The sequence below is a fragment of the Scyliorhinus canicula genome, chromosome 5, assembly GCF_902713615.1.
Source record: "Scyliorhinus canicula chromosome 5, sScyCan1.1, whole genome shotgun sequence".
Lineage (NCBI taxonomy): Eukaryota > Metazoa > Chordata > Chondrichthyes > Carcharhiniformes > Scyliorhinidae > Scyliorhinus > Scyliorhinus canicula.
The window spans coordinates 8,421,453-8,446,096 of NC_052150.1; the positions used below are offsets into that span (position 1 = coordinate 8,421,453).

Below are 24,644 nucleotides of genomic sequence, written 5' to 3' on the forward strand. Positions count from 1 at the left end.
GTGTGGCCTCACCAACATCCTGTACAACTGCAACATAACTTCCCAACTTCTATACTCAAGGCCCTGACTGGTGAAGGCCAACGTGCCAAAAGCCACCTTCACTGCCCTATCTACCTGTGTCTCCACCTTTAGAGAACCGTGCACCTGAACTCCAAGGTCCCTCTGTTCCACGATACTCCCTAAGGTCCTACCATTCACCGTGAAAGTCCTACCTTGATTTGACTTTTCCAAATGCAAGCCCTCACATTAATCTGTATCGAACTCCATTTGCCATTTGTCGGCCCATTTCCCCAGCTGATCAAGATCCTGGTTGTTTGGGCAGTTGTTAGCACATGACTTGCTTTGATCTCACAAGTGGAGTTAATCCAGGAATGACTTCTCCCAAATGAAATGAGGTTAAACAACTTTAATCTGGGTTGCATTGAATGCCAACTCACAACACAAAGTGTCCACAATTATACATTGCTGTTAAATTGGCTTCATGTTCAGGGGTTCTAAGAAGAGGGTTGGCATGAGACATAAAAAATAAATCACTCTGATGCACAGTGTCTGTTCAAATCATTCTTGTCGCGGAACATTCTTTACAAAAGTAAGCAGTGCTCAGTACTGACGATTTTCTATTCCTAAGAACCGGCATTCGCAAACATAGTAATGGCATGTTTATATAAGTACAGGCATCACCATAACACCTGAACTCTGGTTTGGCTCATTCCCCAAAAAATAAGTCCGTCAAAATCTCAGTCAACATTATTTTCACATTCAGTGAATAGGAATCTAAACAGGAAGAAGTAATGAACCAATTCAATATTTCATAGGCAACAAAGGTCCAGAATTCTCTGTGGACCTGAGGTTCCGCTTCAACAGCACGAAGGGATGTAAAAATCAGAGAGGAACTGAAATTACCGAGGTGCTTGTGAACGAGTAATTTCCAGTGGCACCTGGATTGGGCAGGTTGGCTCGATGATCGGAAAGCTCGTTCAAATTTAGTCCAAAATGTTTGCATTCATTCGCCTCTCACTCAGAGCAAAGGTTAACACTATAACGGAACAAAGAACAAAGAAAAGTACACCACAGGAACAGGCCCTTCGGCCCTCCAAGCCTGCGCCGACCCTACTGCCCATCTAAACTAAAATCTTCTGCACTTCCGGGGTCCGCATCCCTCTATTCCCATCCTATTCATGTATTTGTCAAGATGCCCCTTATCGTCACTATCGTCCCTGCTTCCACCACCTCCTCCGGCAGTGAGTTCCAGTCACCCACTACATTCTGTGTAAAAAACTTGCCTCATACATCTCCTCTAAACCTTGCCCCTTTCACCTTAAACCTATGCCCCCTAGTAATTGACCCCTCTACCCTGGGAAAAAGCCTCTGATTATCCACTCTGTCTATGCCCCTCATAATTTTGTCGACCTCTATCAGGTCGCCCTTCAACCTCTGTCGTTCCAGTGAGAACAAATCAAGTTTATTCAACCTATCCTCATAGCTAATGCACTCCATACCAGGCAACATCCTGGTAAATCTCTTTTGCACCCTCTCTAAAGTCTCCGCATCCTTCTGGTAGTGTAGCAACCAGAATTAAACACTATACTCCAAGTGTGGCCTAACTAATGTTCTATACAGCTGCAACATGACTTGCCAATTTTTATACTCAATGCTCCGGCCAATGAAGGCAAGCATGCTGTATGCCTTCTTGACTACCTTCTCCACCTGTGTTGCCCCTTTTATTAACAGTGGACCTGTGCACCTAGATCTCTCTGACTGTCAATACTCTTGAGGGTTCTCCCATTCATTGTATATTCCCTACCTGCATTAGACCTTCCAAAATGCATTACCTCACATTTGTCCGGATTAAACTCCATCTGCCATCGCTCCGCGCATGTCTCCAAACGATCTAAATCCTGCTATATCCTCTGACAGTCTTCATCGCTATCCGCAATTCCACCAACCTTTGTGTCGTCTGCAAACTTACTAATCAGACCAGTTAGATTTTCCTCCAAATCATTTATATATACTACAAACAGCAAAGGTCCCAACACTGATCCCTGTTGAACACCACTAGTCACAGCCCTCCAATCAGAAAAGCACCCTTCCATTGCTACCCTCTGCCTTCTATGACCTAGCCAGTTCTGTATCCATCTTGCCAGCTCATCCCTGATCCCGTGTGACTTTACCTTTTGTACCAGTCTGTCCTGAGGGACCTTGTCAAAGGCCTTACTGAAGTCCATATAGACAACATCCACTGCCCTACCTGCATCAATCACCTTTGTGACAGCTTCGAGAAACTCTATCAAGTTAGTGAGACACGACCTCCCCTTCAGAAAACCGTGCTGCCTCTCGCTAGTACGTCCATTTGCTTCCAAATGGGAGTAAATCCTGTCTCGAAGAATTCTCTCCAGTAATTTCCCTACCACTGACGCACGGCTCACCGGCCTGTAGTTCCCTGGATTATCCTTGCAACCCTTCTTAAACAAAGGAACAACATTTCCTATTCTCCAGTCCACCGGGACATCATCTGAAGACAGTGAGGATCCAAAGATTTCCATCAAGGCCTCAGCAATTTCCTCTCTAGCCTCCTTCAGTATTCTGGGTTAGATCCCATCAGGCCCTGGGGACGTATCTACCTTAATATTTTTCAAGATGCCCAACACCTCGTCTTTTTGGATCTCAATGTGACCCAGGCTTTCTACACACCCATCTCCAGACTCAACATCCACCAATTCCTTTGCCTGAAATGAAATGAAAATCGCTTATTGTCACGAGTAGGCATCAATTAAGTTATTGCAAAAAGCCCCTAGTCGCCACATTCCGGCGCCTGTTCGGGGAGGCTGGTACGGGAATTGAACCGTGCTGCTGGCCTGCCTTAGTCTGCTTTAAAAGTCAGCGATTTAGCCCAGTGTGCTAAACCAGCCCCTGGTGAATACTGATGCAAAGTATCGGCACAACATCGAGGGCCGAAGGGCCTGTACTGTGCTGTAATGTTCTAATGTTCGAAAGTATTCATTTAGTACCTCGCCCATTTTCTCTGGCTCCACACATAGATTCCCTCACCTGTCCTTCAGTGTGCAAACACTTTCCCTGGCTACCCTCTTGCTTTTTATGTACGTGTAAAAAGCCTTGGGATTTTCCTTAACACTATTTGCCAATGACTTTTCGTGGCCCCTTTTAGCCCTCCTGACTCCTTGCTTAAGTTCCTTCCTACTTTCCTTATATTCCACACAGGCTTCATCTGTTCCCAGCCTTCCAGCCGTGACAAATGCCTCCTTTTTCTTTTTGACGAGGCCTACAATATCTCTCGTTATTCAAGGTTCCCTACGAAATTTGCCATATTTATCCTTTTTCTACACAGGAACATGCCGGTCCTTAATTCCTTTCAACTGACATTTGAAAGCCTCCCATCTGTCAGATGTTGATTTACCTTCAAACATCCGCCCCCAATCTAGGTTCTTCAGTTCCTGCCTAAGATTGTTATAATTAGCCTTCCCCCAATTTAGCAATTCACCCAAGGACCACTCTTATCCTTGTCCACCAGCATTTTAAAATTGACTGAATTGTGGTCACTGTTCCCAAAATGCTCCCCGACTGAAACTTCTACCACCTGGCCGGACTCATTCCCCAATACCAGGTCCAGTATCGCCCCTTCCTTAGCTGGACTATCTACATATTGTTTTAAGAAGCCCTCCTGGATGCTCCTTACAAACTCTGCCCCTTCTAAGCCCCTAGCACTAAGTGAGTCCCAGTCAATATTGGGGAAGTTGAAGTCTCCCATCACAACAACCCTGTTGCTTTTACACCTTTCCAAAATCTGTCTACACATCTGCTCCTCTTTCTCCAGCTGACTATTAGGTGGCCTGTTGTAAACCCCAAGTATTGTGACTGCACCCTTCTTATTCCTGATCTCTACCCATAAAGCCTCACTGCCCTCTGAGGTGTCCTCCCATAGTACAGCGTGTGATATTCTCCCTAACCAATAGCTCAACTCCGCCACCCCTTTTACATCCCCCTCTATCCCGCCTGAAACATCTAAATCCTGGAACATTTAGCTGCCAATCCTGTCCTTCCCCCAACCAAGTCTCTGTAATGGCAACAACATCATAGTTCCAAGTACTAATCTAAGTTCATCTGCGTTACCTGTTACACTTCTTGCATTAAAACATATGCACTTCAGGCCACCAGTCCCGCTGTTTTCAGCAACATCTCCCTGTCTGCTCTGCCTCAGAGCCATACTGGCCCTATATCCTAGTTCTCCCTCAATGTTTTCACCTTCTGACCTATTGCTCCGTTACCCACCCCACTGCCACACTAGTTTAAACCCACCCGTGTGACACTAGCAAACCTCGCGGCCAGGATATTTATGCCTTTCCAGTTTAGATGCAACCCGACCTTCTTATACAGGTCACCCCTGCCCCAGAAGAGCTCCTAGTGGTCCAGATAACGGAAACCCTCCCTCCTACACCAGCTGTTTAGCCACATGTTTAGCTGCTCTATCTTCCTATTTCTAGCCTCATTGGCACGTGGCACAGGGAGTAATCCCGAGATTACAACCCTAGAGGTCCTGTGTTTTAACTTTCTGCCCAGCTCCCTGAACTCCTGCCGCAAGACCTCATGCTCCTTCCTGCCTATGTCGTTAGTACCAATATGTATAACGACCTCTGCCTGTTTGCCCTCCCCCTTCAGGATGCCCGCTAACTGTTGGGAGACATCCTGGACCCTGGCACCAGGGAGGCAACATACCATCCTGGAATCTCTTTCACGTCCACAGAAGCACCTATCTGTGCCCCTGACTATAGAGTCCCCTATGATTATTGCTCTTCTGCGCTTTGACCCTCCCTGCTGAACATCAGAGCCAGCCGTGGTGCCACTGCTCTGGCTGCTGCTGTTTTCCCCTGATAGGCTATTCCCCCCGACAGTATCCAAAGGGGTATACCTGTTCGAGAGGGGGACAACCACAGGGGATTCTTGCACTGACTGCCTGCCCCTTCTGGTGGTCACCCATCTCTCTGCCTGCACCTTGGGTGTGACCACATCTCTATAACTCCTATCTATGATGCTTTCCACCACCCACATGCCCCTAAATGCAATGGAAGTAGCAACGGGCATGGGAAACAAGTGATTGAAATAATAGCCTCACAACATAGGTGACCACAGCAGAGAGGTGGGGCTGGTTTTCAGTGTGGGCTCTGGAACCCAACGTCCAGGTCAATTCCGAGTCCTGATCCCGTATCCGAGGTGCGTCACTCAAATGTAAATGGCTTAATTTGCCAAGAGATGGGCTCAGCATTCAATAAGATACACTGAGCATATCCAGGAGGTGGGGACTGCCCACCTGATACCTGCCCCCACAAAAGGGGTTGCTGATCTCTTGCCTGTTAGAGCAGACAACTGCTTAGAAGACCAGGAACTGGGAGGTGCATGAAAGTAGCCATTAACCTGGAACCAGCTGCGCCATCATACTTCTGCTGTTTTTAACAAATAAAAATAACATTTCAAATGATTCCTCGATGAACCCACCACCTGAGCCAAGAGCAGTAGCATGGTTGGATTCTCTGACATAAAGTTTGAAAACCTTTCTTCCTGACGCCACATGCACCTGAACAAGCTCCTGGAGGGGTTTCATGATCCAATAACGGGCAGCGAGCAGGTTTCCCAATCCCTCCACCTCTTGCTAGCCTTTTGAAAATTTGGAACTATCCCGGAGGCATGGGATCATGGGATGATCTCCAGGTTTTACAATGGATCCCAGACTAGGTCTGGGGTCCAATGGGCAATCGAAAATTTGGTCCAACAAGTGAGGGGGAGGGCCGGGTTGAGGTGTTGGGAAGTAGGGTCCACTTGGGAAGTTGCTGATGGACAAGTGTGGTTAGTGGGAAAGGGGAAAATGAGGGGGATATGGGTGAATGGGGGGTCAACACACTGATTAGCTATTGATTTATCCATGTTTTAAAAATAAATTTAGAATACCCAATTCATTTTTTTCCAATTAAGGGGCAATTTAGCGTGGCCCAATCCACCTAGCCTGCACATCTTCTGGGTTGTGGGGGCGAAACCTACGCAGACACGGGGAGAATGTGCAAACTCCACACGGACAGTGACCCAGAGCCGGGATCGAACCTGGGACCTCGGCACCGTGAGGCAGCAGTGCTAACCCACTGCGCCACCGTGCTGCACGACTTATCCATGTTTCAGACCTTGTATGTCGAGCGGTGGTGATAGCTGATAAGGTCAGGGGATGGCAAAGATGGAATGTAGGTGGAGAAGTTCATTGGAGGGTGAGATTGAAGGAAGTTAGAGATCAGGAAGTTGGAACAATCGAGGAGGAGGGAGAGTTTATGCTTTAGAGTGAAAGTACCAGAGGTGGGAAGTTGCTGGTATTGAATCAGAGAGAAAAGAAGATGGATTTCCTCTCAAGAGAAAAGTTGGCATTACGTTTAGGAAGGAAGTAAATAAGGATTTTAACCAACAGACACGAAGACAGAAGAAGTAGAAAGTGAGAGAAGGTTCCAAGGAGCGCTCAAGGTGTAACTGGCAAATTAAGTTGGCAGATCATAAAGAATGCAAACTCCTGCTCATTGGCTCATTTTCTGATATCTGCCTTTACAATCAGGTACATCATCCAAGGGGGTTTTATCTGGTCAGGAAATCAAAATCTGGTGGACTACCACGGTATCACTACCACAAGCTGGTGGGGAATGGGGTTGGGTTCCGAGAGGATTTTCTTTTCATTTGCTAAATCTACCCCTGGCTCAGAGACCACCATGGAGAAAGTGGAGGCCATTGGCTCTATCAGTGATGGGATAAGAAGCTGGCTTCAATTTGTGTCCAATCTCTTATCTGTTGATGGTAAGGAATAATTAGGACCAGGATTCAGTTTTTGGACCTTTTTAAGGTCCAGAACTGAAGTGGCGCTCTTCTGCACTGATGATGCCCCTCAGTGACAGGAATTCCAACAAGTAACCCCCCCCCCCCCCCCCCATGCCTGGAGGATGAACCTTAACCTAAGAAAATGGAAGAGAAATGGAAGAGGTTGGATGGGCTAGGAGGGAAGGGTAAGCTCAGAGAGTTAACTTAGTTGCACAATCTCAAAATGCAGGAGAGGCATTGCCACATAGCCCCAGGGCATTTTTACTATAACAGAGGGATAGAGAAAAACATTTACACAGCAAAGACAACAGACAAAGAGTTATTGTTTCACATGAGTCCAGATCAAAGTTCAATGGTATATTGAAAATGGGCAGGTCGAAAACTGATACTGGATAATTCATTTTTCCAGTAAAGATGACTTACATGATGAGCGAGGTGCACAGATATGAATTAGTCTTGGAGACAATTAAATAAAACTTCCAAAGTCCCAGTAGAAACAGTGTAGATTGGGGGGGGGGGGGGGGGGGGGGGGGCGCAGGCATTCTAACTTGGACAGAGTGTTTTCCTGAGCTGCTCCTTGCTAGATGGAATATAGAAGCCTGATCGTTGCAGCTTCACAAGACAATATTGTAGGGTCCTCCAGCTATGGGACATGTCACATGATTCTGCCTCTCCACTTTGGCTTTGACAAAGGGTGTATATTCCTTGTTCTGGGCTCTTGAGATTGTTAATATTCCAACCATTAAGAATTATAAAGGAAGGTTGCAGGGCGTTCTGTCCTAGCAGACTAGTGACCACCAGTGACCAGGTCTCGCTTACTTGTAGATCACTTTCTTATAATGTCCTGTGAATTTGATCTGTGCAGTCAAATGCATCATTAACACATCTTCAGAGATAACGAGGTGTAAAGTTCTTCAATACTGCTAGATTAACTCCTACTGTTCGAAGGTCACAATCATACATGGCTTCAATCATTTTAAAAGGTGATTACCAATTTGAAAATTTTAGGAAAAAGCCATGATGAGTTCATAAAAATATAGGGCAGTATTTTCCAGGCCCGCCCACCCTAAGATCAGAAATTCCCAGGGTGGTTAATGTATCTTTCAATGGTCCGTCAAAGTTTCCAGGCAGGACCTGAACCTCATAGTGTGAGATCGCAGCTCAATTACAGGGGCCAGGGGTTTGGGTAGAGGGGCATGGTTGGCATGGGGGTATGAAAGTCGCCATAGTCCTTACGAACCATAGGCCGCTCTCCCTTTAGAAAGACAGAGAGCTGACCGGTGATGAATTAACCTGAGGGTCAGTACGTCTCAGGCAAAGGACGCGAGGCCTTCATGGATAACGTCAGCCGGTACGGGAATCGAACCTGCGCTGTTGCCATCGCTCAGCATCACAAACCAGCCGTCCAGCCAACTGAGCTGAGGAGCCAAGGGGGTGGGATGAATGGGGGGGGGGGCGGGGGGAGGTGGAATGAAGAGTGTGTACTTGCTGAGGGACTGCAAGGAGTGAGCCTTAGAGGGCCTTACTGTTTTTATTGTAACTGGAACCAAGTCCCAGAGCATCGAGGTGGGCCTTTTAACCAATCCACTTTGCTGCCCCTGTGGCTGGCTACTCACATTTTGGAGGGGCGCTGGGCCTGACTCCAATTAGCAACCCCTCCCCACCACCCCCTCCCCCACCCACACACCTGGAACAAACACCCAAACATTTGGGGAATTTTCACCCAAATCAGATCTGGCCGGCCAGTTTGGGAGTGAAACTTCACCCCTCAGTAATTTTCAGGTTCAGAAGTTAAGAACAATATCAAACTGGCTTTTTTTTTCCCCACTGGCTAAAAGAAAAGTGTTCATTTCCACAGTTCCCAGCTCTACGCCATACTTTTTCACTTGTTTTTGCCGACAGCGAAGAATTTACTTTATGTTTGTTCGCAGATTTGCTTCCAGCTACAAGCGGTGAAGAACCCACTGTGCAATTTTTAATGGACATTTTCGAAATCCTTCTGAATTACATCAGGAAAACATTCGACAGGACATCAAAAGTCCTGGATTTCCACCATCCCCACCAGTTTCTCGAAGGGATGGAGGGTTTCGACCTGGAATTGCCTGACCAGCCTGAATTGCTGGAACAGATTCTCGTTGATTGCACAGACACGTTGAAATATGGAGTCAAAACAGGTAACAGCAATCCCGCCCCCTCCTGATGATCACCTTCAATTAGACGGAGCAAGGTGAATGCTGGGCATCAAAGAGTCTTGTTTGCAGTAACATTCACAGCGGCAAAACTGACTTGTTTCATTCAAAAACAAGGACGGCAGGGTGGGGGCGGAGATTTTCCAGCCCTTCCTGATGGCGAGTCACACAAAATGGCAGAGTCATCGGCAGGACTAGAAGCTCCCGTTCAGTCACTACCGTCGGAAAACACGCGACAGTGGTGGTGGGGGTCTGAAAATCCCGCCCTAAGGCTAGGAGTTTCCAATCTCGGCAGCAACGGGCATCATCGCAAAGTGACTTTCAGCCGCTCTCCAAAGTTTACGGCTCCACCCGCAACGACCCCCACCACCGGCAGTATCGGAAGATCCCAGTCTAGTTCTATCCATAGACATTAAATGGACTTAGCACCGATGCTATAGCCATTCTCAGCTTTCCCGTACCAGCCTCCCCGAACAGGCGCCGGAATGTGGCGACTAGGGGCTTTTCACAGTAACCTCATTGAAGCCTACTTGTGACAATAAGCGATTTTCATTTCATTTCATAGAATTTACAGCACATTAAGTGGCCATTCGGCCCAACAGCGTCATGCTGGTGTTTGTGCTTCACACTCCTCCCACCCTATTTCATTGAACTCTCTTTGAACATCCCTCCGTTACTTTTCCCCACATGTGTTTGTCCAGCTTCCCCCTTCAACATACCTGTACTGTCCAGCTCAACTTGCTCCCTGTGTAGCCGAGCTCTCCATTCTAACCACCTGCTGGGTAAATGAGCGACTGCCTGATGATCGCTGGGATTGGGGGCTCCAACTAGTGGAAAACCTGCCTCTACTGCCAAGCTATCAAACCCTTACATAATCATAAAGCCCTCAATCAGGTTTTCTACAGCAAAGAGTTACATCCTGTTCCTCCATTTCCAAAAGCTACATCCTGTCAGAAATAGTCTCATCCTTGTATATCTTTGTTGCACCTCCTTCAATGCCTTTATTTATTGTCATAATATAGCGAGCAGAACTGTGCACATTGCTCCAAGTGTGGCCAACCCAAGATTCTCTGCAAGTTGATCATAACGTCTCTGCTTCTGAATTCTATCCCGCTGGAAACAAATAAAGGGTTTTGTTTGCACTTTCATAACCTTATTGATCTACTTTGTTCCTTTTCAATAACTTCTAAATCTGTGCCCATCAATGTCACTCTACCTCATTTAGACTCTTCTTTCACGAGGATGAAATGTCCTGCCTATTCCTCCTCCGCTTCTCTTTATTGAAATTAATTTGCCAATTACGTGCCCACTGCAGGTTTATTCATTTATTTCTTCAGCGGAGGGTTTATTGGACCACCCTATCTGGAGACTTCGGCTGGAATTCTCTGTCCGTTCCCGCCGATGGGATTCTCCGGTCCCGCTGCGGTGGACGGAGTTTTGGCAGACCGCCAATTTCCCCGTTCTCGCTGGGCAAACTCTGATTGGAGAATCCTGGCAAAAGTCTTCTCACACATCAGTGATCCGACACTGTAAACTGGATTCTCCGTTGCCCGTGCCGATATCGTAATCGGCGATCGCGCAGGGAATCGACTCCAACCGCCAAATTGGGGCCGGCACCGGTTTAACACCATACTCCGCCCCCTCAGAAATGGCATAATCGCGTCGTGCGGCGCACGCCGTTGCAATGGCGTTGGCGCGTCATCGGTCGGCCCTCCCGCAATGCTCCTCCCCCGATGGCCCGAGTTCCCGACGGCGCAGGGCGTGGGTGGTCTCAGCCGCGCAGGAAGCCAGTGTGGCGGCTGCTGACTGTGTGCAGCACTGCCACACTCGGCCAGGGTCCATGCCACTGGATTGGGGGGCTCTCGCAAGGGCTAGGGGGGGAGGGGGGGGGTGCTGGCCAGGGGTTGGGAAGAAGGTAGGCTGTGGGGTTGCGGATGGTATGCCAGGTCCGCGCATGGCCAGCGCCATGTAGTACGGCGCAACAGCTGCAGGTCGTCAGCTGTGCGCATGCTCGCCCACGGACCCGGCCATTCTCCAGGGTGTTTGCAGCGTGGGAGCCGGGGGGTTTTACCAGTCGCCGCTGCCAGCTCCTCACTGGTCTCCGGTGAGGCTTTCATGCAGAAAGTTTAGATGTAAAAGACTACACATGCTCCGTTGGTGTCAACACATGGTCGCTGAAACGGAGAATCCAGCCCTGTGTGTTTCTGTGTTCTGTTTTATTAAGCGGTAGAGAGTACAGTTGCGACATAAATGTTCATTTCTTGTTGCTGCCCTGACATTCAGACACAACGGCTTCACATAATAACGCAACTGTACAATGCCATTTGGTCTCTGGCTCGGAAAGACTGAATAATAATTTGCATAAACCAACATTAAGACCAGTGTAAATTTCTATCAGGTATCCATGTTTTTAATTTAATGCAAATGATGGCAGTCAGTTGGCTAACTGGTTCCCCATGACGACTGAGGTCTGATATGATGCCGAAATTCAGTTCAGTTACAATATCATATGTGACACGTTAATATTACCCAGGGCCCCCAGGTAGGATGTCGCCCTTATGACATCACCACAAATCAGCCGGCAGATTATAAATTCAACAACTCACAACCCTTTCTCCCTGTGATGAAATAGTGCAAGGATACAATTGTACCACAATGTACTTCTAATCATTCTCCCATCAGCACCACAACCAATTAACTGCAGGAGTTGCCAAGAAGATGGGACCGGGTGAGCACGATGGGCAGGGCACAGAATGGTGGTGTTAAGGTGCCACGGTACAATAGAATCTTTCAATTCCAGAGAACTCTACCTCAGTAAATACATTTTAAATACACAAATAAAGCAGGTACCTTACACCAGAAAGCAGCAGTAAAATCTGGTTGGCAACACCAAATTAAAATACTAATCCCCCATCAATTCTAATATGACACGTTTCGATAAGATCCCAAGAGAATTCTGACTCAATTTCCACCAATTTAGAATTTTAGGGCAACATTCTAATGCATTGTGCCATAGCCCTGTGTATAGCCTTGATCATTCCAAGCTTGTCTAGCTCCATTCTTCATGTAAGTACAGTGTGTGCACCAATTTAGACAGTGGTCAACCATGCTTCGCTGTAAACCGTTAATCGAACGGAAACACAATTATCAAACTGTGTGAGGTGAATTCTCACACAGGTTTTCCCAATCAACTGAAATAACCTGGTGGCCCCTGGATGAATAGCCATTTGCACCAAGTTCTAAAGATCTCCAAAGCTTCTGCTGTTGAGACAGAGAATTAGGAAAGCTACTGGGGAAGCTTGATTCGATTGTACCTACTAGCCAAGATTAAACGCCAACTGTCCATGAAACACTTCCCTCAGTAAAGAAAATGGAGCAAACATTTACATAACAGTAGCATAAGGTGCGTGTCATACACTTTCCCTCTGCAGGCCATCCCCGCTTCTTCAATCAGCTCTCCAGTGGTCTGGATATCATTGGATTAGCAGGAGAGTGGCTGACGGCTGCTGCCAACACCAACATGTAAGTGATTGTTTGTGCAAAATCAGACTGAGAAAATGCTGCATTAGTATAAGCAGCGTCTGCTGGAAAATCTCAACAGATCAGGCAGCGTCTGAACCAAACCGAACGTTGAATGATCTGAAATGTTAAATCTCTCTCCGCAGATACGGCCAAACAAATATTTCCAGCATTTTTGAGGTTTCCAGCATTCGCAATATTTTGTTTTTATGAAAAAGGATTATTGTTGCTTTGAAGCTGTCAATATAGAAATAACAATCATTAACACCTCCACCCTGAAATCGTTTTTGTTTCTCATCAGTCATTACCTAGGAGGTCGCGTGACACAGCAATAGTGCCCATACCTCTAGACCAGAAGTATTGGGTTCCAGCCAAACAGCAGGGCCTTTTGCAAAGGGAGGAATGTTCATAATGTGGCTGAACAGTCTGATAATCAGCTCAGGAATCCTCCCAACCCTTCACTCACTACTCCCTAAAAGGACAAAACACTCTGGGCACGAAGATAAGCTAAAAAAAAATACTGATCGCCTCACTGTCTCCCCAACTCAAGGGTGTACATTACATTTGCTCTCGATGATGGAGCTGCTTTCATTTCTGCACAAATCTCTCGTCCTCCGAACAGCCAAGAGCTCTCTATAAATGTCAAGTGCCCCCAAGACTTTCATATTAATTCCGTATCTCTGGGGACTGTTTTTGCATTTCTCTCACTTCCTGAACACAATGTTTCTATTTCTTTTATTTGTATATGAGATGTGGCCTCACTGGCTAGGCCTGCATTTACTGCCCAACCCTACTTGCCATTGAGAAGATGGGAGTGAGCTACCTTCTTGAACCGCTGCAGCCAATGTGGTGTAGGTACACCCACAGTGCTGTTAGGAAGGGAGGGTGTTCCAGGATTTTGACCCAGTGACAGTGAAGGAACGCCCAATACATTTCAAAGTTGAGCTCATATATCAAACTATCACTTTTTTCTCAGGGATATATTTTAAGAATTCTTTTATTGAAAATGCTTTGGTTGGGCAGCACGGTGGCACAGTGGGTTAGCGCTGCTGCCTCACGGCGCCGAGGTCCCAGGTTCGATCCCGGCTCTGGGTCACTGTCCGTGTGGAGTTTGCACATTCTCCCCGTGTTTGCATGGGTTTCACCCCCACAATCCAAAGATGTGCAGGCGAGGTGGATTGGGCCATGCTAAATTGCCCCTTAATTGGAAAAAAAAATGAATTGGGTACTCTAAAAAAAATTTTAAATTTTTTAATTAAAAAAAGAGAAAATGGTTTGGTGATAGCTCAATATCATCCCCTTCAGATTAACTTTGCCTGCTGAATATCCTGTGCTTTAACTTAGTTGAGTTTCTGAGTATTTTATTGCCTCACAGCCCTGAGCGTGTTTCTTTTTTTAACTTTTGATGTAGGTTCACATACGAAATTGCTCCAGTGTTCATCATCATGGAAGAACTTCTTTTGAAGAAAATGTCGGCAATGCTTGGATGGTCACATAACGAAACAGATGGCATTTTTTTACCTGGTAGATTTGCTGGAAGGTGTATAATTGTGGGGATCGGTTTGCTCAGTTGACTCAAGCAGGATGCAGAATCATGCCAATAGCATGGATTCAATCCATGTGCCAGCCGTGGTAGCTCCTTGTCTTGCCCCGTGCCTGCCCTTCAAACTAGACATAACCAATTCTCTCTCCAATGGAGTGAGATGTCTATGGGAAAAGCAAAATGAGATGTCTGGACGGAGATGCCTATGGTCATTTGCGAGCTTTGGCTGATTTATCATTAGTACAATTATTAACGGGCATTTTCCCAATGGGACGTCACAAATTTGCCCACAGGCTGAATTGGTTTACAGGAAGACTTGTGTTTATCTGAACACATTTAACTGTCTTGCAATGGCTCATGAGGCAATTACGTCTGAATGAAATTATCAGTTAGCCATTTAGAGTCAATCTCATTGTTTGATGGGCAAGTGGTGTTAACTTAAAGCTACTATTTTCATGCGGCATTTAATCAAGAACATTCACAATAAACTGCTTTGTAGACCCAGACTATAAATTCAAATAATCTTTTCCTGGTCATATCAAATTCAGGACTACGTTACCTATCTTCTTGGATACAGCGATATGCGTCACTTCCTTAAGAAGTTTTCGTGCCGACTCCTTATAGATACCAACTCCCATTGTGCTACATCCACAGATACAATTGAGGGCCTCAAGAGTTTAAAAGGAATTGTAACTGTACTCTGAACCACGTTTCTATCATTATGCAAATAGTTTCCTTCAGTTTTTCCAAAATAACCTGAATTGAGACAGAGTTTGGTCTTGTTCAGAAGCTGCTTTATTCCATCGTGGATGAAACACACACCAAACAATGAGGTTGATCACAGTTTTTTTTTAACATGGTGCAACTTATGTTCACATACTGTTAGAAAAATAAAGAACTTTGCTGGTATGTCATGCAACTCTCATCTCTGAGTCAGAGGTTGTGGGTTCAAGTCTCACTCCAGCGCAGTGGCACAGTGGTTAGCATTGCTGCCTCACAATGTCAGTGACCCAGGTTCATTTCCGGCCTTAGGTGACTGTCTGTGTGGAGTTTGCACGTTCTCCCCCTGTCTGCGTGGGTTTCCTCTGGGTGCTCCGGTTCCTTCCCATAGTCCAAAGGTGTGCAGGTTAGGTGGATTGCCATGCTAAAATTATCCCTCAGGGTCCAAAGATGTGCAGGTTAGGTGGGGTGACGCAGATAGGGCGGAGGAGTGAGCTTAGATGGGGTGCTCCTTCAGGGGGATGGTGCAGACACTATGGGCCAAATGACTTCCTTCTGCGCATTGGAGATACAAATGAAGGCTGGGACACCCATTGCAGCACTGACGGGTGTCTGCTCTGTCAGAGGTGCCATCTTTTGGCTGAGATGTTAAGCTGAGGCCCCATCTACCCTCTCAAGTAGATGTAAAAGACACCACTCTCTTGAAGATGAGCAGGATAGTTCTCCCCGGTGCCCTGGCCAATATCTATCCTTCAATCAACATCACAGAAACAGATTACCTGATCATCATCTCATTGCTGTTTCTGGGAGTTTGCAGTGTGCCAATTGACTGTTGTGCTTCCTAAATTACAACAGCGATTGCACTTCATTATCTGTAAAGTATTTTGGGAAGTCCTACGTGTAATGTTCTCTGTGTTGTTTGATTCAGGATGGTTGGCGCAGTGTTCACAAAGACCACAAAATAGCTTGAACTTAAATAAAGCTGTAAATGTATTAACACTGCTAATTTGGATTTGACACATACTTCTAAATAATACAGTTGATTGTTAACATATAAACTACACTTATCTACAACTAATCTTTACACTGTTATAAACTATGATCTGCTCTTACTTGCCATGATATGCAGACATGCTGATAATGATATACAGACAGGTACAGACAGGCAGCAAATGAACACAAAGAACAGGACATGACCAATGAGCAGGCAGGACACTCAGGGGTGGTATCTCACTATAAAAGGCACAAGGCACTCACTCTCCACCTCTTTCCACTGATGAACATCTACAGAGTGAGTCAGGGTGTATGTACAGTATCACACCTCCAGCACATGGCTAAGGGCTAGTCTGGTTCAGTCAGACAGAGTAACCACACTTAGGTTAGCAGAGAGTCGAACTCACAGAGAACTGTGCTAACTGTGCTACTGGTTCGATAAATAAGATTGAACTAACGTCAAGGTCTGGAGTATCTTTTGGTTAAAGCTGCACCCAGTTGCAGCCTGTGTTATCCCAGAGTACATAACACGACATTACTCACACCATCAATACTTCTGTCTGTCTCTAGCTAACTCCTGTACTATTCTCTCCCACAAGGCTTAGCATCAATGCCATATATACTTGTATCTGTAGCTCCCTCTCGTGGTTACTCTAGACATTTCATTAACCCTTGCAGTTCTTACAGTTATGATAATACCACACTATGGTCATGAAAGGCTGTAAATAAATGCAACTTTCTTTTCTCCTCATTGAAAAGTACAAACATGAAGGTGCAAAGAAACTTTCTGAACAATCAGAGACGGCAAACAGATTATCATTGTTTGGGTGTCTGATAGAATCACCTTAATTTTCATTCATCAACTTACTGACCAGGAATATTTCAAATAACTATTTTCCTAAAATTTACCACATGGCATTAATGATTGTAACTTAAATATGCCACACCAATTTGTACCCAGAAATATTCCAAACAGCCAATTTTTTAAAAAAAGTATCATCTAAGGACAACAAAATAATGTCAATCAAATTAGACAAAGTCCATCAGAATTCTAATAGATTTGTTTGCAAAGGTTAAATGGAACTTTCTATTTACTATGACCTGGCAGGGCATTGAGACCCGTATTTGTGTTTGGTTTACTTTGCACAGGTACTGGGTAATCAATGGGGCATTGGCAATGTCAAAGTACAGAACTGGTGATGGCTTGGAGCAGATTCCCAGACTTTGGGAAGGTAAACACAATACGGGGGAACTCTCCAAAGGGAAATAAGATCATTATAAGAATATATCTTATCATGGAAGAGGAGGAGGAAGACCCTCGACTCACTTCCCCACCTAATAAGATCATAGCCAATTTACCTCAATCCATTTCCTCATCATAAATCCATTTCCCTTCATCCATTAAGTCCAAAATTCTATCAATTTCAGTCTTGGATCTAATCAATGGTTAAGCATCCCCTGCCCTCTCACATAGAGAAAGTACCTTTACTTTATGTAACCGAGGGGGGAAAAAAAGGTTCAGACATTGTTTTCCTGTTGGTTTGATAAAGTTAGACCACATGATCCAGAGGGGGAAACCTTTGTGTCGTCCGGGCCTGTTGATATCAAAATCAAAGATGATAGACCGTAAAGATGTTTCCGTTTCTGTTTTATTAGGGGGGGCCATGTCAAACTTGTACAGCATCCTTGTTGCTCGCTACAAGCGGTTTCCTGAAGTGAAGACTCAAGGCGTTGCCAGTCTTCCCAGGATGGTCTTATTTACCTCAGAACTTGTAAGTATTTTGCAGTCTATAATAATATATTTAACTAGAAGTTTATCTAAAAAGGACCTCTATGTATTCTTGCAGAGAGGAATCAATTCATAGCATCTAATCCCCAATTCACATTGGCCTCTCTTTGTCTGACCAACATCAGTTTTTATTCTCATTCGTGAGATGTGAGCGGGGTCCTTTCTGGTGATCGAAGGAGACTATGTTTTTTTTTGGCTTCGGACCGGCCAAGGCAGCACTCAGTCCCATTTCCTGCTCTGAGGAACTCCACTCAGCAATGCAGGGAGAAATCGAGACGCTATTTTTAAATGGCGCCCCGATCTCTCGACCCCCCTCAATGCCCCACTCACCTGTTGGGGTGTCCTCAAACCTCGCTCCGCCCCTACCTCATACGGGCAGGCCACCTCCGGATCTGATACCCAGCGAGGACTAACCTGTTCACCTTGGCACTGCCAACCTGGCACCCTGGCAGTGCCCCTGCCAGCCTGGAAGTGCCGCCGTCACACCCTGGCAATGCCAGGCTTGCACCCAAGCAGCACCGACAGGGTGCCCAGGTGGCACAGCCAGGGGTGCAAGGCTGGCAGTGGCAAGGTACCCAGGTGGCATCAGCAGTACCAAGGTTCCATCCTGCCCAGAGGCCAACCACCTCTGCGGATGTCTCCCTGGGGGTCCTCCGATTGTCTACGTGATCCCCAAATGCCATTCCACCTGGTCCCCATTTGTGGAGACACAGTGCTGCTAAACGGCGGCCAGCTGGGGTTTCCTCAGTGAGACCAATAGATAAGTGAGCTTAACCACACCCTGAACGATGCACGTCAGGATCCTGATGATTGTGGGCGTGATCCAAATCATGACATCTCGGGAGATCCCGTTAGACCTCACGGGGCGTAACGACCATCGGGAATCCTGGACGAGGCTTCTTGCGGGATTTACCAGCCGCATCCCACCCCGATTCCAACGGGGCACAGATGGTAAGCCCTATGACTCTGGATTACTAGTCCAGTAACATTGCCACTATGCAACAATCCCTATTTTATTCACAAACTATGAGCAGTACAAGTCAACTGTGACCACTTCCGATAACACCTCAGGGATCCTCAGCTGTTGCCAGGTGAAACTGGACAAAGCTTTCGGAGAAACATTTTCTGGCAGACACTTGTAGCTTTTAAATGCAAGTCCTTCTAAACTGATTAGAACGTTAATGTACTTGCTACTCTCAATTGTGTATTGATGCTGCCTCTTCTTTAGAATAATGTTGCTTTCCACTTCTGTTGGAAAATGCACCTTCCCTTTAAACAATTCTTTTTCTTCAATATAAATTTAGAGTACCCAATTATATTTCTTTTCAATTAAGGGGCAATTTAGCATGGCCAATCCACCTAACATGCACATCTTTGGGTTGTGGGGTGAAATGCAAGGGGAGAATGTGCAAACTCCACACGGACAGTGACCCAGGGCCGGGATTCGAACCCGGGTCCTCAGCACCGCAGTCCCGGTCCTATCCACTGCGCCACATGCCGGCTGCCCTTTAAACAATTCTGAAGGCTTTTAACAAAACAGCTGGGCAGGAATGGGTTTGGTCATCAGAACTAACATCAACAGGTGTGAGAAACAATTGGAAATTATTCCTGAGGCTTTATCAACAATGAAGCGTTTCACTCAGCTAACATTCAAACAGACATCATCATGATCACAATTCGCAGACAAATACAGCACCTGTTCCATTACTTTGGAGATCTATTTAACACTTACTGACTTTGGATTTCCAAGATCAGCAGTTAGAAACATTTGATTATGCATCTTCATCCTGTTTGAATTAGGCCAGAGCTTTGTAGTCGGGGGCCATTCTGAGTAAGTTGGATAGGTGCAAAGCAATGGACAGACGGACATCAACCCTATCCAGCTGCGTTGCATAAAAACCTATTTGTTCCTTGAGCAGACCCTGCAGAGACCAGAAAAAGACGGTGATGATTGAAGGGCACATTTTGGCATCTTTTGATTGAAATGAGAAGTTCCACGGTCACTGGAAATTTCGGGAAACAGTTATCAGTGAAAGTGTTACACTGTTGGCCACAGATTTTACTTTTTCCAGATGAAATAATAACTTCATTGTGATTTTCCTCAGAGCCACTATTCAATCTTGAAAGCTGCTGGAGTGCTTGGCTTTGGTACGGACAATGTGATTCTGGTAAAATGCAATAGGAGGTAATGACCATTAATTAATTAGGCTAACTCTGCCTAAATATATAAAACATTGAATAATAACCGTACTTTTCTTTTTTAGTCACTTAAGCTGGGGAGGCATCATCAATTTCTGAAAGTATTTAAACTGGATACAATCCAGCCTTGTTGGCAGCTGTAACTGAGGCTGTCACAAAACTTGTTGTACAAACTTTCTCAAAACAATTTAAAATCACAATTTATATTCATACAGTACCTTTAATATCATAAATATTATGACCTGCATGAAAGCCAATAACTTGTAAAAATAAATGTGAACTTCTAGTTAATAACTGGAAAGATGAAGCAACAAAGCACTTTTGATTTACCAGCCGCGCTGCTCAGAATCGGAATGGGATGTGGCCTGTAGATCACGAGAGAGGCTTCTTTCAGGGTGCCCGACGGTCGTTACCCCTCCTGAGATCTAACGGGATCTCGCCAGACGTCGCAATCTGAAACCCACCCACAATGGGCGGGACCCAGTCTCGCACTGTTAAGTGAGTTTAAAAACTCGTTCAACCGTGCTGACACCGGAGACGCGGGATTCAGCGGGCCATCGAATAATCCCGGCCTATGTCTCTGTTTGGTTTGACAATGCTCCTACGAATCACCTTGGGACATTTGACCATGTTAAATGTGCTATACAAATGCAAGTTGATGTTAGCCCTCAGATGAGACTGAATATAACTGAACATTTGAGTGCTATAACACGCAAGGGAAATTTTGATATGTTCATTGAGCAATGTAAATAATAACTACCTCAAGCTATTCAATTAAACCTTTATACTTCTCTAATTATGCTCACAGAGGGAAGATCATTGCAGCTGAATTAGAAGCCAAAATTATTGAAGCTAAAGAAAAGGTTTGTGACTTTCATGAAAGTGGGTTAATATTCAATACTTACATTTGCTGTTATTCTTTTCTTGTTTAATGAAAGTATGAAAAACTGATTTTCAAATTGAGATAATTTAGTTAATGTAAGTACTATGGATGTATCTTCGTTTTGTGATTGTAAGGTTAATTAGTCAGTATTTTAATTACATTTATATACAAAATCTAAATGTTAGGCATGTTTAATTTTTCTGCAGATGAGTTTGTGCGATACAAATTAGGTGGCAGGAGGAAAAAATAATGTTTATCTTCTACTTTTCAATTAGGTTCCTCGTAATCAAGCCGCAGAATGCTCATTACATCAATGGATCAAATTAAAAAACAGAAAATTCACTCACAAGACTAAAAGAGATTGTGTTTCCCAATTTAGGGAAATGTTGTTCCTAGGGAAATAGGATAGACTTAATTTCCTAATTACCGAAAACTCAACCGAGTAACTTGATTTCAATATGGGCAATGTGCGAGGAAATGTATCAGCTTGGGCTGAAGGTTGGTTGACAAGCTGAGTCAGGGTAAAAAGCGGCTGTTACAACCTGGAGGAGGATGGATGGAGGAGGAGCGCTCCGGGGTCAATGTTAGATCCATTCTTTGTCACAATGATTTGCATTGGGATAGGCATGTTAGACGTTTAGCTGCTGTAGTATAAAGAGTCAAAGGTTCTGCTGCTTTTCCACAAAACACCTTTAATTCCTTCAACAGACTTTGCACAAAACTTTTAACATCACATCACCTGGCACAAGGGCCACCTGAAGCCCCTTTACATATCAGTGTCAATTATTGGATGCTTAACATAAAATGAGACAACTAATTGGAATGTCACTTAACCCATTACTTCACAGTCTCCCCTTCCTTGGAGGAAAAAAAAATAATTAGGTGAAACAAAGTTAAAACACATACGCAATTTCCCCCCTTCTTTTTTTTCGGAAGAAGAAACAAAAACAGTCACAGAAACAGGAGCCCTTCTTTAACAATATCCAAAAGTTTCTGTGAACTAGCCCCTCTTTTTGTAAAACAGTCTGACAATTGATAGCTACTGTCAACCCATTTAATTTTTGCTATTTCCCCTCTGTCCAACATCTGCTTCAAACTTGCAATATCAATCCTTAACATTTTTTCATTGACACTTTTTGTAGAGTGCACATTTTCCCACAGGGATTTATTGTCAATGTGGCATTCAATAGGTATATTTCCCAAATCCCCTAATCCCAAAATTTCTGTCAATATCTGAGATATATAAAAGGCCATATCCGTCGCCTATACAAGGCTTAACGTCTCAACAGCCAAAGTGCTTTTGACCACTCTCCTTATTTTATTTGTTTTTCACACAAGAGGGAAACATTTACCATTGTTCCCCAAAAGGAAAATTATAAAACCTCCTGCGCTTGAAACCCCATCACATAAATTTGCACAGGACGCATCACTATAAACTATGAGTTTCAAGTGCCGAAGGTCACCTAAAACCGGGAACCTCAAAACACACTCCTGCATTTTTAGTTTGACCAACGCTTTATTTGCTCTTATTATGTCTTCCACTTTGGGATCATTCATTTTTGTACTCAACTCTAAGACATCAAAACTCACGTCCGGTCTAGTCTGTCTACCTAACCAGTTCAGTTGCCCAATTAAACTTCGCAGTTGCTCTTTTTCCATCTTTGAAACCATTGCGTCTTTTTATGAAACCCGGCCACGACTAATTGCTATTGGGCTGATGCTTTCCAAATAAGATTGCTGACATAAAGTTGCCCCTAAATTAGTCTGTCCGATTTCTAGTCCAATATACTTAAATGCACCGGAAGCCTGGCTTCCAACCCTGAATTCTCTCCTCAAACCAGAGATTACAATAGCTTCAAAATCACTAGTCCCACCGCACAAAAAATCATCGACACGCATCATAAATATGCCAGAAAGATCTCCTTTATAGTGCCAGTAAAACATTGCAGGATCTGCTTTCAACTGGCAACAGCCTAACTAACAAAACTGACCTTACCGAAAAGTGCCAGACTCTAGATGCATCATTTAATCCATATACACATTTGTTCAACTTCCAGAGTACCCCTTCTGTGTTAGCTGCTTCTTTCGGAGGACGGAGATAAATGTCTCTTTGGAGCTGATGTCCCTGCAAAAAGGCAGCTTTTATATCTATAGATTTGCATTCCCATGCCTTTGTGGCTACTAGAGCCAATAAGATCTTTAAAATAACCTTACCTGCCGCAGGTGAATCTACCCTTAAATCCTGATCTTCTACGTTTTCTTCAAATCCCCTCGCCACAAGCCTGGCCTTTGCCTTATAAGTTCCATCCAGAAGAACCTTTTTCGTACAAATCCATCTGTGGGATAGAGCTTTTTGTCCCCTATCCGGTACTTCCGTGTATACCCCAAATTCACTCCAACTATGCAATTCTTGCTGTTTAGCATCTTTGATAACTTTTACATCTAAGTTATTGGAAGCTACCAAAATCTCACGTGCATGTGGGCCTCTACTCCTATCAGTATTCGTAGTCTTACTCATGTTCCAAGATCTTGATAAACTACTTCCCCTCTCCCGCCTGGTATCTTCGTTCTGTACTGCTACTGCTTGATCTTTCCCTTCTGCTGTGGAATGTCCTTTCAATAGTTCTCAACCTTTTTCTGCGGACCTGTTCACTATCTGATGTACAATCAGAACTGGCATTGCGTTTCTGTGCCCTCCATTTTTGAACTTCATTTTCCCAATCCATTGTCTTGACTCCCTCCCCTGAATGCTGTACATTCAACCAATGTTTATACTTTCCAGTGACCTTCCCTGCTCGACTAATAACAGTTGCATCCTTCCATTGACTAGACCCTTCAGGCAAGTATGTCACTTTTGTACCAACTTTTGGCATTTGCCCTTTTGGAAAAATGGCCTGTTCTAATTCATCAGAAGTGTGGTGTTCCTCTACAGAAACCCTGTCTATATCAGTTAACTGGTCCTCATAGTTCTGTAACACGTGCGTACCAGATGACTCTGGTTCCTCGTCATGTCTGTCTGCTCTGTCTAATTTTGAAAATTTGTAATCTGAACCCATTATCCTTGATGAATGTTCCCTAACAGTTTGATTACCATGTTGCAAAATAATTGTTTTGCCATCTATGTCTATGATCTTCCCTGGGCCTTTCCATTCATTAAAATTGTCTCTCTTATAGTATACAAAGTCTCCTTGCTGAAAAACGGCATCTGATGGCCGTACATTATGTCTCAAAGCTCTGCCAATTCTTTCAGAGACTTCTGCTTCCAAAAAAGCTTTTCTACTGCTATGTAATGCATTTAAATGTTCAGCAAAAGCAGAGCTAATTGTAGTCTCTTCCCAAGCTCGAGGCTGGTCATCTAAGATGGATGGAATTTTAGGGTTTCTACCAAACACTAATTGATAAGGACTATAGCCCCCAACCACCTGCAATGAATTCTTTGCATGTACCGCCCATGCTAAAGCTGAATTTAACTTGCAGTTTGGTCTGTCCGCCAAACTTTTCCGGAGCATGTCGTCTATTACCGCATGGTTTCTTTCACACACACACCATTACTAAATGGGCTTTCTGCAGCTGTATTCAGAACTGTGATATTCACGTTTTCAGACATATCCCTAAACTCATCATTAGCAAATTCCCCCCCATTGTCCGTAAGGAATTTTGCCGGTGGGCCCATTCCTGTCCCGATCCATTTTTCCACGATTTGATCCAGAATTGTGCTCTTTTCTTTACTTCGTACAATCGTTGATTGACTAAATCTGGTTGCTAAATCTACAAAATGCAAAATAAATATATTATTGGCTTTATCCCCGATCTTAAGGTCCATGGCCACAATGTTGTTAAAATCACTGGCCAAAGGTAAGATTACTATCGGTCATGCTAGTGTCCTTCTGTACGTCCTACAACATTCACAGCGATCACTAACCTGTTCTATCAGTTTAGTATAGTCATCAT

The 24,644-nt window shown here is 44.7% G+C and overlaps 1 protein-coding gene across 1 annotated transcript in view; it reads left to right on the forward strand.

Annotated features, from left to right (window-relative positions):
• The window catches only part of gad3 (glutamate decarboxylase 3), a 77,952-nt gene that overhangs the window by 14,606 nt on the left and 38,702 nt on the right, over positions 1-24,644 (forward strand). The window contains exons 3-8 of the mRNA XM_038796529.1: positions 8,790-9,032; positions 12,479-12,569; positions 13,978-14,090; positions 17,479-17,594; positions 19,717-19,796; positions 20,619-20,673. Coding sequence (XP_038652457.1) covers positions 8,790-9,032; positions 12,479-12,569; positions 13,978-14,090; positions 17,479-17,594; positions 19,717-19,796; positions 20,619-20,673 — 698 coding nt within the window. The remainder of the gene's footprint in view (positions 1-8,789; positions 9,033-12,478; positions 12,570-13,977; positions 14,091-17,478; positions 17,595-19,716; positions 19,797-20,618; positions 20,674-24,644) is intronic.